At 39.6% G+C, this 15,874-nt stretch overlaps 1 protein-coding gene across 2 annotated transcripts in view; it reads left to right on the forward strand.

Annotated features, from left to right (window-relative positions):
• LOC139778785 (uncharacterized) overlaps positions 1-15,874 on the forward strand; it is a 68,335-nt gene that overhangs the window by 28,687 nt on the left and 23,774 nt on the right. For both annotated transcript variants that reach the window (XM_071716890.1, XM_071716891.1), the window contains exon 5: positions 11,480-11,701. In XM_071716890.1, the coding sequence (XP_071572991.1) occupies positions 11,480-11,701 (222 nt within the window). The remainder of the gene's footprint in view (positions 1-11,479; positions 11,702-15,874) is intronic.

The raw sequence follows: 15,874 nt of genomic DNA on the forward strand, positions 1-15,874 counted from the left end.
CTCTGTCTCTTTCTCTCTTTTTTATCATTAAAATTCTCAGTAAGATTGATTTATTTTCTAACTTATTTTCTTTAGGCATCAAAATATACATTCTGCTGAAACAGGTTCCAACGCGCGTTTTCTCAACACACTCTTCGTGTGTAACTCTTAAGGCGGTATTCGCTGAGAAATGACTTTCCTGCGGCAAATTAGTGAGAACAGAGAACGTGCAGTATATGCGAATAGGTTCAACAAAGTGTAGTCTTGTAGCAACAAATTCTCACTAGTAACTCGAGAGGAAAGTTTTTGTATTTCGTACATTTTCCTTTAACCCTCTCGCAGGTCCTTCCTTTAGCCGGGCCACAATAAATTCACTTCTGTTGACGCGGGAATTGAATTTCCTACAGCATAGCCGTGGGCTACGAGCACAGAGCCATCGAACTTTTTCACTCGATGTATAGCATTCGAGCCAACCGTCGAGATCTTATGATCGAATAAGATGGGAACTGTCGTGATTGTTGCGTTTGCCGGGCGGTCGATGCAAATTCGTAAAATTCACGTTCGTCGATTGCACGTTTAAAATTTTCTACAACGAGACCGCCCGTTACAATTGCATTATAATTGCGTTGCCAGGCTCGGAAAGCTACCGCATTTGCGTCAATGCATCGTATTACCAATGCTACTTTGACCCGAGATAACGAGATACTCTAGCCGAGATAGATCGTCTCGTTTTAATATCGGATTTCAGGATTATGTACGAATTGTGGGAACGAGAATGCACAATAGATTTGTATTTGATTCCAAATGTTGCTCGTGCTCCTAGAAATTGTACATATATATGTTGATACACATACTATTTTTTAAGCTTCTGGAACCGCCTAAAGTGATAAAATTCAACGCGAATTCTTTCTCACGAAACGCAGGATATTCTGATGTCGTGTTTATATATATAAGAATTAAATATTGCATAATTATTATATTAAGACGCCGAGTTATTAATTTCAAATACGTGATACACGCGCAAATTCGACCACATATAGTTTTGTAATTCGCGTAAACGATGCGATGGCGCGATATTGACTATTTTTCAGGACCATCGTCGTGCTTACGCGCTTAATGAAAATTATGTCGAATACAGCGTGGAACAAGTCGACGTCTGTGTAACGGCGTAACCGGTAGCTGAACCATGCGGGCACGCAACCTAGGCAGCAGCACTTTGATCAAGGGACGTGGATGTCTCGTACCGCGCCGCTGCATTGCTCAACCGTGCGCGTACAATGCACGCAGACACATCCTATACGCGCGAATATTGAGACATATGCACGCTCGATTTACGCACTCCTCTCCGTGCACTCAATCACAGGCGACCGCCGATTGGGAAGTGCATCCGGGCGAAATTAACGAAGCCCCTTCGCAAATGAATTCATGGGCGTTTCCCCTGCTCGCTCGGCTATGGCTTCTAACACACATATACAGAGAGAGGGGGGAGGGAGCGGAGAACGTGAAAGAGAAATTACATCTTTACTTTTCAACTCGAATGAACTTTACGGGCTTAATGGTGTTTTTATTATTATAAAAAGCAGATATATAAAACAACACTCTGACTATCCAACAAATTAATAAGTAACATATTTCTATTTGTACATCCTTATGTATATTTAATGTTTTTTCTTTATTTTTATAGAATTCTTGACATCAAGGAGAAAATAATACTTTTTATTGTTTTAAAGACAATTAACTTTATTAACAGTGCTTGAAATAAACTACAAAAAGGACATTTAATTGGCGTAAATGTATATTTTTACGATATACATATTTTACAGTGTTTCCTTCTTAATTTATTTCATTAACTAAGGCTTGCCTGTCAATTACACAGAAATTAATGAAAATAGCAATGACCAGAATAATCGTGTCTGAATTTATTTCGCGTTTTCATCTCGTACAATTTATCGCACAAAGTGCTCTTCTCATACAAGAGATACATTCAGAACGTAATCGATATGTAATGGATATCCTATGTATTATATGCTGCTATTTACGAGAGCGAGATGACTATGTATGTAGGGTTCGTGCACTTTTAGCCGGGGTGGAAATCCCGCGGTTTATTAAAAATTTGAGTTTTCCCTGCCTTTGAGCACTAAATGATCGCCGCCATCTAGCGCGACGATGGCGGCTGCATGATATGTGTGTATCGCTTGCCACCCTCACCAGTTACGTGAAGCGGGATGGAAAGGCTCAGTGGCTCGTGTAGGACTTTGCAGCGCGAAACCGTTAAGTGGTTGAAGTGAAGCGAAAAATTGTTCGCTCGCGTTCTCTGCAACATCTTTAATGCACTTTAACATACAGAATACCATCGTATTGCGTGATCTCGATAAAAATTTGCATGATTCTTAAATTTACACGTGCATGGCTAAATTACACATAAGCGCTATAATATTTCGCAATAAGAATTTACGAATTTCAAGTAATTTGCGAAATTCATGAAATTGCAGATGAGAACTTTATTTTATTCGTGTACTCTACGAGAGAAAGTTCTTATGTTAATGATTATTCTACATTACTCATATTTCTGAATAAAATTTTGAATTTATTATATATGTAATAATTATAACGTCACTATGACTATCACTTTTCGGCTAATCCAAATATCTAGAACGATATCGTTTTATACGTGCAGATATCATAGAACACTTCGAGTTCGTGGACAATATTTTTAATTGAGCCGCTATACACGTATACGCACACATGGTATACGTTATCCATTGATATCTGATTTAATTCAACAATTCGAAATATCGAGACTTTATATCTATCTGAGGACATTCGATATATTCACGTATCGTTATTTTCATTTTATACATTTTATACATTCTCTTCTATACCTGCTCTTGTTATATTCCTATTTTTTTTTAAACATTCAGTATTTACAATATGTCATTTATATTATTTACTAGTTTGTTTGGAAGTACTATTTTTGACTATTATTAATTACTTATAAATAATTTGTATAAATAAATAATGTATAGAATATTATGAGAGATTTATTTATAATTAGAAATGAAGTTAAAAATAGAAATTACAAGAAGCATCAGGTGTCATAAACAAACAATTGTGCCGTACAATTTATATGCATTCGCGATGGAATTCGCGGTGGATAACGCGAGTAACCGATGATAGTAGTAGGTTTTTTTTTAGCAAGTAATTCCTTCACTTTGTGTCTTCGCGACGATAATTACAAAGTTATTGCATATAACGTATCCCGCACAAAAGCCCGCACTACATGCCTTCGGCCAAGCAATTGCATTCTACTTTCTCGTATATTCTCTCTATTGAATTTCGAGCGGATCGCACAGGGCAGGGAGGACATAGTAGTATGTGTGGCGGTAGTAATTGTACGGACAAAGTGGATCCAGAATGAATATGCAAACAACAATATGCAAACATCAACAAGCAGGATGCGAGGAGAAAACAGAAGGGATGTTTTAAAAAAGAAAATAGAAGAAAAAGATATATTGTAGGATCCAGCTAACATTTCGAAACACGCTAAGAACAGCTGCGAAGGAATAATCCTTATCTGTCTGCGCATACAATTTGTTTGAACATGAAATCTACTCTCGGGGAAAGTATATTACTGCGTACGGTAGTCGTAGTAAGAAAATGCAAAATCGCGTAATTTTCATCATGATTCGTCGCTTGTACATCAGTTATCGTTATTCCGAAATAAAAATTTATTTCGATAATATTGATCAATGAGAGGCAAATGAATTATATATAGTATTAAAAGTTCTACAATATATTTCTTAAATCTTTTAAAAGATTTAACATTCAAATTTTAATATTACCCGTAATTTTATTCAACTCAATTTTATTTTCGAGATATTATTACCAACACAATAGGAAGAGTTAATGCACGAGAGTAGTATGCCTCCGTGCCTGTTCGGACAACTAGCCTCGGTCTGTGTACAGCCAGCCGCGAACGTATTTGCATACTCGTTCAAACTACATATGTAATACATTCTACGACCGGATTCAACCTGCAACCTGGTTTTTACTCAATATTGTCGCTCGCACATAGCCTTTGTGTAAAAATTGCAATTCAAGCTTTCGGTTATTTTACACTCTTTTTCATTTTCCCTCAGGGCATCTCTAAATCAATGCGCACAGCGGAATGTTTTTACTACTCGAAAAACAAATAAATACTAGAGGTGTTTTTTAAGCCATTTTTAATCCTTACAAATCCGTCTTTAATCCATTTTTATAAATCTAAGATTGATTATAGATACAGAAAACTAATTTCCCAAATATAAGACGAAGCAAATGCACATGATTTGTGAAAACATATTGTAGTCGTATAATAATGTAGGATCAAAATACTTTTACTATTTTTGAAAATGAGAAAGGTATTCAGAGGAGAGAAAATCTTATTTCTGGTAAATACATGTACAATACACACAGAATAAGAAAAGCTATCCTGCGTGTATATCAAAAATGGATTCAAATGTTTTTGTAAGAAATTTGTTGAATCCAGCGATTGCATTTTCTGTAAAAAGCTTTAAGTTAAGAAAACAAGAAAGCGCCGAGCATCAAACATTTAATGGAAGTTTGTCAAGCCGGTAAAATAGCTAGAAGTAAATGAGGACTCGAGCGCATTTTTAAGATCTGACATGATGCTGGGCTTATGTGCTGAAGCGGAATAAAAACACTTTTACGTTGCCGCAGAGAATTTGTTCCGCGCACCGAGAGAAGAAAAGAGAAAAGGGAAATGACATGTAGTACATGAAATAGAACAAAATGTAAATGAAATGACAAATTATATATACGCCGCGCCGCGCCGGTGTGAAATACTGACACATGAAAATAGTTCTTGTGCGTGATCTTTTCTGCGTGATCTTTTCTGATCGAAACACACACGCCTCTGTTTTATATGATTACGCTATAGTACTTATGCGAAACGACGAATGAAGATGGATGATTGACTCGATTAATAAGATAAGAACGGTCATTAGATCCTTTAGAATTCTGCAGGAATTTAATACCTCGCAAGGCAGGTATGTGAAGAATTTGAAAATGAATTATGATGTATATTCTTCCAAAGAAAGAGGAGACGGAGAAAGGGCGCGTTCTATTCGAATTCACAGGAAACTTTTATGATGATCTTGCGGAAAAGCTTCGTTCAAAAGGATGAACGTCGCGCTTTTTAATCCCCGATCGTAATTTACATTAACTTCTCTTTATCTTTTCTCCGTTTACGGTCAATCGATGCTTTATTCTTATCGCTTCATGCAAAGCGTGTAATTAATAACCGCGACTGGTACGCGTTCGTCCTTCGGCGACCGGGGCGAGCGATCCATCGCTCTTCATTAATCATCCTCGCGTTTACACGCCCTGGCAGCCGCATCCGCGCGCTGTCCTTCCCCTCTCTGTTTCTTTCTCCCTTTCTCTTTTATATTTCTGCGTAAATATCATTTGCGCGGGCGGATGGCAGCGAGCGAAAGGTCGCTCGATAAAACCGGGGGTCACCATTGTCGACTGGTTAGCACTTTTTCGCGTGACAAAACGATTTTGCATTTCCTGTGGTCAACGCTCCTGTTCCGGCAGAGCATGGCCGGCCTGACATGACGGAACGCGAGGGACGACAAGAGCGAGGGGTTGTTTGGGTTGGAAAAAAAAACGACGAGCGTGAAATTTTCGATAGCGACGGATAAACGACCGCCGGAGCGCGTGTTCCCCGCGTACCGCCGGGATTTACATACTACATTTTCGATTACGGCGTTTAACTTTTTCGTTTGTCAGTCTTGGGGGAGATTTATCGCGCGCGGTGCGCGCGCGCGCGCGATCGCTTCCGAAGGCGCGATCCCATTTTATCGGATATGTCATTCAGACCCTTCTCTCGCATCGAAGCGAACGAGACGCCTCGCCCGTCGTGAGTTTCTATATTCACGTTTTCGGGCGCAATTAAAAAACACGCTGCAGTCGAGCATTGTGTAAAGTCTGATGGATTTTTAGCTGACAGTCTAGGCCCTAGGCCGATTGCGTGTTTAAATTTGTCACGATAGACGAAAAATGAAATTTAGTAAATCCATTATGAAAGTACGCTGCAATATTACTGATATCTTCTCGACAAGTATAATTTTTTTTCCGTATATGTTACTATTTAAATCTACCAAAATTATCGGGAATATTATATGAAATCTCTTCATTTCCATAAATAGCACATTTTGTAGAGAAATTCTTTCAATAATATTTCCGTCGGATTATGCGCAAATTGTAAGATACGTGTTTCCGGCGAGATTTCCAACATTTATTAAGGCGATCGTTTTGCGTTGGCGTCTCGGTGCTGACAGAGAAACGGATGATACAGGCACGAAGTGCGCGAAGCGACGTGCCTATATGCAACATCCGGCTGCAAACTACAACATCGATGCAAGCGAAGCATCCTTTCGCTCGTACATACGTTCCTAATTTCAGAGAAACGGTGAGCGCAACTCAGCCTGCTGGCCATTCGAGATCAGTGGCGTGCCGTTACCAGGCGTCGTCCCGTATACCGATCCGATTTCGCTGAATATGTTCGGTGTCCGTAACAGATACGCCGCGAACAACGGGGAAATGCCTCGAGGGGGCTCGTTGCAATAATGAGTGTGTTGCATTAACCGCTCGTAAAAAAAACCCGCGGAGTACATGGTGTAAAGCGATTATTATACGTGTACTTACTCGGTGCAATTTTTTATTTTAGAAAATGTAAACCCTTTAAAGTAAAGGGAAAAAAAACGGTAAAAATTTCTTTAGAAGTAATTAGGATGTTTTTATTACATTATTCAGTTAAAAAGTTATATCGTTACATTTTATTGCGTGCCTTCGCTCTCATACCAGCAGCAGGTTTTTTCTAAGTTCGATGTTTTGTTTTCCTCTTGAGGAAAATCTTATCCATGTCTTAATTAGCGAGAAAGCTTAGCTTCCAATTAGACTGTAGTGGACTTTAACTTGAGGAAAATTTAATTGAGAAGCTATAATTGTTGAGATATTTAATCTGGAAATTTTAAATATCGATGACGTTAATACAGGCTCTTTGGAATTTAAATTCTACGAAGAAAACTGTTCGGCATTTGGCTTAACAATGTCGGTGCACATATAACATATCACTTTCAATTTGCGATAAATTTTTTTTTCCAATAGCAACGCCATTGTGTTTTGCTTCAATACATTTATACTGAGCGCGTCGACTTTTTGCGTGAAAATAAACAACAAAAAATAAATATCCTGGCAAAAATATCCGCTCAATTTTTTTCAAAAATGGATTTTCTTGCTACGTTTTTATAGTTTTGAAAATTTGTTTCCCCGTTTAATTTTACTCCCTTGTTCGATATTATTGTACGCAATTAAATGTCTTTGATATAATATGAATGTGCTCGATTTGTTAGGCGCACAGTTTGTCGCGTGATTAAATTTACTGAAGTTTTCGATCGAGTTTTCAACGCCTTAGCTGAAAAGAGGGAACAGTTGGTGATCCCTTGTACAGTACTCAGCCATCGAAAATGAAAAGTCGTTCAGATGGAAGACATTTCCATGTAAATCTGCATCTCGCTGCCACTTGTACCACTTCTGGCTTCTCTGTCGACGAGTGGCTCGTAGCGGAGCTTAAACTGATCTCAAAATTCCTTTCATCGTTCCGTCGACTTACATGGGCCCCTTTCGCGTCAAGCAAGATTGAGAGAACCTCTCGTGCATTACAGAGGTCTTATTAGCGCGTCGCGACGTAGAGACTTGCAAAATTTAGGATGTCTCTAGCCTTGCCAGGGTCCATACGATATATCTCCTTGATGGGACTTCGGGGAACAATTATTGCTATCCAAGCCCCTTCCGCCCTTATTCCAGCCGTCTCCACGATGAACTCATTGAAGGCTTTACCGCTGCGACCTCCCGATTTAACGAGACGAACGTTGTGATTCACGAACTATAGTGAGACGGAACGTAGCCAATTAAAGCCAATTTGCGTCAATATGAGGATAATCGGCAACTTTTTGCGGGTTTTGTTCTTCAATAACATGGACAGTTAAATCTTGATTTAATAATTTTTTAAAAAATTGAGATTAGGGATTAATATATAATATAGAACGTTATTACCTTCTAATTGATGTTCCGCGAAATAATGTAAAAAAATATATATATGTATATACACATACATATGGTTATCAATTTAATTCCACAATTTTTCCACCATTTAAGAATATTACGTTACTTGATGAATATTGAAATAGAAGAAGAATTGAGAGACAGAGGGCAGAGTTTCATAAGCGTGATATTAAATACTCGCGGTTAATTTATATTTGCATTTGTACATGCCAACATTTTATTATGAATGCGAGCATGAATGCGAGTATGATCTATACACACAGGTATGACAATTTCAGCATAATAAATTAATGCTCCCTCAAGAGAGCAGCGAAGTGGTAAAAGCCTCGCGCGTCGCAAATTGCTGGTTCTCATTATTATTGCTGCTGACCGTGGCTAACATCCTCTATCCTGTATCCCGGCCGATGAGCGAGGCAGCGCAACGTTATTATGACGACCTACGTTAAGCTAATGATAACTATGGTATGCGCTAACGAGCTTCGGTATTCCTGATACTGATCCAACTCATTCTTGGCTATCAAGATGACTGATATCGCTGTAAAATAAAAGTCAACTAATTTTCACAAGTCATAGGTAGGGTGTGAGACAACGCCAGTAACTATCGACACAATAATTCGACGATCATGCGATAAGTAATTATTTCATCAATTTGCGTGCATGGCATCTGCAATGGCGCATCTTGCCGGAGTATTTCCTTTGTTATATTATTCTCGCTTGTGGTGGGGTTCTAATATATCCACACAGATTAAAGCATCGGTGTACCGACTCAAAGTAAATTTAACCCGCATTTACGGCAAGCTGTACCGCGAAATTGGTGTTAAATTACTGTAATTAATTGCCACGAGTAAGCTACACCTCATCCGTATGCGTCATTACTGTGTTCTTTAGCATTCTTATACTTTAGCAACGAAAATTCTGTTATTTCTTCATAAATTAATGATCTAAGTAAAAAAATAATTAAGTACCTCAAGTTGGAATCGCGTGATATAATTAATTAATAGGATATTATTAGTTTTTGAACTTTTTCTCGCATAAAAAGATTGATTTATCTTAAAAAGTTTTAAACCGTTCTTAAATCAATGAAAGTAATGAAACGCAGTTCACATAAATATGCATTATCAATTTTTAATTTACTAAAGTTTTTAAAGTAATTAAATATTCAAAGGAATATAAATATACGAAGCAATATACATTTATATGTTTTAATATATAAAATTCCAACGTAAAAATTAATTTTGATATCTTATGAACAAATCTACTCGATAGTGTGGTATTAATTTTGAAATTGCTTTCTGCCCGAATGTTATTGTTACTATTGAATAATATAACGCTTGAATACTTTTTCGCGGTAGAATGGTCGGGAAAATGATATTTTTCCACAATACTTCGCGCATAATGTTGCACTAGCGGCAATAGCGGTGGTAGCTCAACCGCATCTCTTCTCCGCCCTCCACATTTTCTCCGTTCCATTATACGTGGACCCGGGTCATAATGTATTCGCTCGGTTTAAAGCGTCATGAGCGTTCCGCGCGCACGAACGCGCCGAGCGCGCCGGGCGCCGGGCGCCAGGCGCCAAGACCGGGTATAACCCGTTGCGGCATGTACTGCCGCAGAATTGGTGTTAAATTACAATTATTAATTGCAGTAAACAAGCTACATCGTCGTCCGCGCCGGCTCACTCGCTTATGTAGTCGCGTCATTTGCCTTTAATTCGGTGAACGGGCCCGCGGGTGCTGTGCGCGCTTCTAGATTATCATGCGGAAATTTTCCGGCGAAATGATGGAAATTATTTTAAAGCGAGGCTAGCAAGACTTTGCCAAGAGTTTCGCCGTGTTCTCCTCACGCAGAGTGTCTCGGTGAATATCTTGCAAGTTTATTTACTGACTGACGTTCTGAGGACAGTGCTAATCAGCCTGAAGAAATTTTCTTGGGCCATCTTGGAAGACCTGGCTCTCTTAGAAGCCTCGGGCTCTCTTAGGGAAGAAAATAAATATACGAGACTGGGTAGAAAGTTAAAATATCGAGCTTTTAATTTCTTTTTTGAAAAAATGTACAAAATATTAGATGGGTGTGGTTAATCGTAATTCACATCTGTACCGCTGAGATGCATATAAAGACATATACTTATAGAAGCTTAATTCTACGAGTCTATATTCTAAAATTAAAGTTAAAAGTATAATAGACATTTCCTATTTTTTATACTTTTACATTCTAAAATTATGAAAATGGTATTTATAGGAATTTATGATATATTTAAGTTCTGATTGTGTGTGTGTACGTGTGAAATAAAGCGTATTGAAATAAAGCATCAAGAATCGCGTTGATCGCGATGCACTACTTTTGGGCATATACATAGATTTTGCGATCGCCATCCACGATTGCCGCTCTTGCAAAATTCTCGATCGATCGGTGTCGTTTCTCAAAATATATCACATATATCTTTACATTTTACCTCGAAATGTTATTTCGTGATCGCAACGAAACTATTTCACGTCGCAAATTCACGAGCATACTCCTAGCGGGGCCGCGAGGTTTATTGCAAGCGCGGCGACGCCACGTGCGATGAAAAATGGGCAGCACCGTGTAACCGCGATAACGATAACGATTGCGTATCACTTACAACGATCGGTAGCATTTCATTCCGATTCGATACACAACGTGCGCGCACGCGTAACGCAAATGCAACGTTATTGCTGGCCAGGTATTAGCCGACTGCGCCCACACATCTTGAAGCGGATTTATTTGCCATCGCGCATAACGTTAACGTTTACATTTTGATGCGCGATCGACGCTCATCCACGTGCTTTTACGTGCATTTAGAACGGACGCTCTGGAAGCCATCGCATAAATTCGTGCGAACTTAGCTCGACGCGAATGCAGCGCGCGCAGAATACGCGGAATAGAATGCCACGGGAATTCTTGAGAGGCAAGATGCATTCGAACGTTCGAATGATTTCGCATTTTCCGCATTCGCACTCGCACTCGTATAGATGAGTCGTTGAATATAATAAAATCCAGCCTGCTCGTCGCAGCATCTTGCCGCGATGTCACATAAAACGCGGAAGTCAGTGTACTCGCGTATCATTAAATAATTACGAGCGGAAAAGTATGGTCGTATCCGAATTTTTTCTCTTTTTACGTAATTTTTTTGCTCATGAAACATGCACTCTCCGTCTCAAATTTCAATCGCAGGCTTTTAACGGAAACCAATACCGACGCGGAAATGATTTTATCGCCATCGTCGACGGATTCTTTCCTTATATCGGCAAATCTTGTACAAAACGGCGTTCCTCTATGTATATTTGATGTGTCGCTGATGGAGTCCATTACACAGCGAGCAGACTTCGAACTCCCTTTTTCCATTCCGCAGTTCCGAGATCGGTGCTACGGGAGCAATTCGAGGGCGAGGTCGAGGCGGACGAGTTGGCGCTGATGCACGAGTTCGAGGAAGGATTCGACAGGGCGGACTTCAGGGCCGAATTCAGCCCCAGTCCAAACCTCGAAGGACCGCAGCCGCCACCGCGGGACAATGTCTCGAGAAATTTTCCGACCGTCAGCTCATCCCCACCTCGCGCACGGACCAACAACGACGGTGAGTTCCGCCTAGCGGTTTGTTTCTTCTTCTTATTTAAGAAAAGCGCATGTTGCATTACAGCAAATGTATTTCAACTGCATGTACAATAATATATATATTTCTAACGTTTTATTCCGTACAAGAACGAGATAGTAATAAGCCGGTGATAATGTATCACACGTCTTAATGCTTAAATACGTGGTTTAAATAGTTTCAGATACTTCTTATATAATTTAATTCTTGCACATGGAAGAAAATTATTTTTACAACTCTGTTTCTCTTTCTAAAATGAGAAAAATATGATCTATATTTTTTTATATGTAATATATTATAATTGTAGAAAAAATATATATACGTGTTCTTGTTATATTATTTTATTCCTGAAAATACAGCAGAGTTATTTTTGCGCATGCTAAACTTTTTAACAAGCAAACTTGCAAATAATACCTATTTTTTTATCCATTCCATAATATTTATATTCTCCTTGTTTCAAGATATTTTCATTTGTAAATGGTATGCGAAATTTTTGCATGCAATTCGCACGATTGTATTTTTACATGCTTGTGCTTTTGCTCATGATCGATCTGCATTTGACACACCGACCGACGTGCGTATACATATTAGACATTATCAGGCGGAAGTTGCGTCCAGGTAATACGCGTGAGTGCTAAAGGCGATTAGCCGGCTTCCGTGTCGGGATTATGAAAATATATTTCGGCAAGTTCTCCGCTCCAAAGCGTTATCCGAGCAGTTGATTAATTCTACTCATTTATAAATAACCGCATAATTGTATAATTACTTGCGGATGACGAGGTAAATTATTATTTCCATGACTAATTAATCCGGGCGCCGGGACATCAACGTGGGATCCATTTATACTGTACATTTCACTACGTCTACAACTGCGTTATCACGATGCATAACGCATTTTTACATAATAAAATTATCTTCCCACGAATTCGTGTGGAAAAAGGAAACAATGAAAAGGTAAAGCCGAAAGTAAATGCTTATGAGATGCGTTGTCCCGGAACAATGGTGTGAACAATAATATAATATTTAATATGTAATACAAATTACGTTTAAATGACATTCTGACAATTGAACATGCAAATGGAAAAAAAATGCAGCTCGGATTTTTTTTGTTTTTCTGAGCTGCGTTAATTTATTTTATCGCGGCGCTGACGAGCAGCACGACGAAGGGGCGTATTAAAGTCCATTTTTACGCTTCCGTTCTTTTCACAGCAAGGGACGTTTCAACGCATTGAAACGTTTTTCCGTTTCTTTTTTCTTCTTCTCCTACGCTCTTATCGCGTTGCGTACCGTATAAAACGTGGGAAGCAAAGCGCTCGTCTTAAAGTCGCTCTCATTGCCGGAAGTATCCGGATGTACGTAACTTTATATCCTGTATAGCGATGTCCGCAATGAAATTACTTACCAGCTCGATGAAAAGCACGGCCGGAGAGAGCGGCAGCATCCAGCCGCTTTATATTCACTTCGCCTCCGAGCGTTTTCTCTTCCGCTTTTTATTTTTTATGCGAATTCGCCAGCAGCGTTATACAGGACTGGTGTTATTAGCGTCGCATGCAACGAGGGCATTTTGCGAACCCTTGTTATCATCACCATTCATTAACGCTTTCAGTCCCGTGTAATTTTTCCGTTCGATATTTAAGCCGCGGCGTGTCCCGTCACAGTGATGCAGCTCTATGCTCGGTCCGCCATGCATCAGTGACGCGGCTCAGTATTTAGGCCAATGCACTCGAATGATTCATCTCGATATTTATAGTCGGACGCATTTCGAAACGCATTTAAACGTTTTCAGACCTGTCACGACGGAGTTTTTTCGCTTTCGTCGTTGCACCTATAACCTTGTAAAATGCCATTATCTATTCTATTAGATATAGGATTTCTCTACTAAGGCCGATTAATGGGATAAACCGACCGTTTCATCGGTTGGAAGGGTGAAACCAACTCATTAAAGCCGAGAGAAATTAGGTAAGTCGATCGGTTTAGAAGTTCAACTTCTCAAAGATCGCCTGACCGGGCACAGTACTGTAATTGGATATGCATTCACTCGAACACTCCTTGCTGACACCTTTGCTTTGTGGGTCCGTTGACTCATTCGCTATTGCCCTCGGTTATTCACTTCGGTGGCTTCGGCAAAGTGAAAAGCAACACAGAAGGAATATACATTAGAATAATATATAGGGAAAGGTACGAAGATAAATAACCTTACGAAGTAGGGAATTTATATGAACATCTGTTATTCTATTGAATGGAACATTCGAAATATGGCATCTTACTGGATTGTAGTGATTCACTGACGAAGCTTACGCATCAAGATGTTACGCATCAAAATTTGTATATCTCGCTGAGAGAAAGTTAAAATATCACTTCGGTATCTCAAATCTTTTTACCCCACACGATATTCTTATCTACGTATTTATAGGTCAGCTAAAACAGGAATTCAGAAGCACATGTCCGCAGATAAAAATACCGATAAAGCTAAATTGGTTCAAAAGCAGATTAATGTATCGGTAATCTATTGTATTCAATTCGCGTGTAACATAGATATGTGATGGTAATAAAATATATCTTAGCGTATGTAATATATGTACATATATAATATATTATTTGTTATCTCATTGTATGCGGTGAACATTGTATGCGAGTAAACGAGAAATTCAATCTCGGGCGCCAATATCGGGTATTTATATCCTCGAGCCACAATTTGAGATGATAGAATATTAATTAAGGGCGATGAAGTTATGAATGAAAGAATATGATAAAAAGATAGGATAAAAATAAAAGAACTTTTATAGATTTTTAAACATATGACGAAGAAGTATAGAAGTATATAGGTAAGACTAGTCACTGTATTAATAAAAAAATATCTCTCAGCTCCTGAAAAAAGAGTTGCTGCCTCAGAGTCCACGCGGCTTTTTTCAGTGTAATATCCGTAGCTGTCAATAACTTTATAAATATCCTCCTTTTTCTAACGTGTTGTTGTTAACCCTCGAGAATATTCTTTTAATTTTAAAAAATGCTGTAACACATATACGCGCATATACGTCACTTAATTATGTTATAATCGTTAATTTCTCTCTCTCTCTCTCTCTCTCTCGAGAGAGAGAGAGAGAGTGAGAACCGTACAGCAGTAGTCAAATTGAGGAAGCATTAAGGCAGAGACAAGCTTCACCCGAAGTGGGACTGGGAGGAGTTGCCTGCAAAGTTTAAGCTGATAGAGAGCCGAATTCACTTTGGAGATCGTTTTAGTCGCCTGTCTTTCCCATGAGAGAGCGCTGTTGATTGTGACACCCAAGTACTCCACCGAATCCGAGAAAGGGATCGCGGATTCTCCAACACGAACCTGAGGCACAGAGTCCAGATCGATGCTCCTTACAAAGCGCAGTGTTCCCAAGATCATCGCCTTTGTCTTCCCAGGGTTGATCGTAAGCTTGTTGACGACAGCCCACTGTACGATCCTCTCTATATCCTCATTAATCCTCCCAATAGCGTCAGAAAGAAGCCCCGGCTCCGCATGCAAATAGATCATAAGATCATCCGCATAAAAATTATACTTGCAGTGCCGCAGTATATCTCCGAAACCCACCAGGTAGAGGAGAAAAAGGATCGGTCCGAGAACAGAACCCTGAGGTACTCCCTTTCGAACAGTTCTCTCAGTCGACGGCATCCCAGTGGACGGATCGCGTACCGCCTGTCTTCTATTGGTTAAGTAGGAACAAAGCCAACGCAAGGTAGAACAAGCAAAGCCCAGATTCATGGCCTTGCCAATCAAGGTGTCATGACAGACATTGTCAAAGGCCTTAGAGAAGTCAAAAAATACGGCTATCGTGATCCTCCTCCTATCCGCAGCCAGCCTGACCTCGTCCAAGACCCTTATGAGCGCTGTCTGCGTGGAAAATCTTTTCTGTAGGCAGACTGAAAAGGATCGAGAAGGTTGTGTTCCTCCAAGTATTCCATAATCTGATCCGCCGCAATGCGCTCGAGGAACTTGGAGGTGGCACACAAGATTGAGATCGGCCTAAAGTCATTTAACACGGCAGGACGTCTAACTTTAGGGACGGGACAGACAATGGCTGACTTCCAAATCTCAGGAAAAACCCCGTGGGTGAAGCAAAAGTTAAAATGTGAGTCAAGGCTGGAAGGATGCTCGGGAGCGCCCCAACCACA

Source organism: Temnothorax nylanderi, unplaced genomic scaffold (genome assembly GCF_030848795.1).
Source record: "Temnothorax nylanderi isolate EJ_2023f unplaced genomic scaffold, tnyl_v1.0 TNYL_tig0195_pilon, whole genome shotgun sequence".
NCBI lineage: Eukaryota > Metazoa > Arthropoda > Insecta > Hymenoptera > Formicidae > Temnothorax > Temnothorax nylanderi.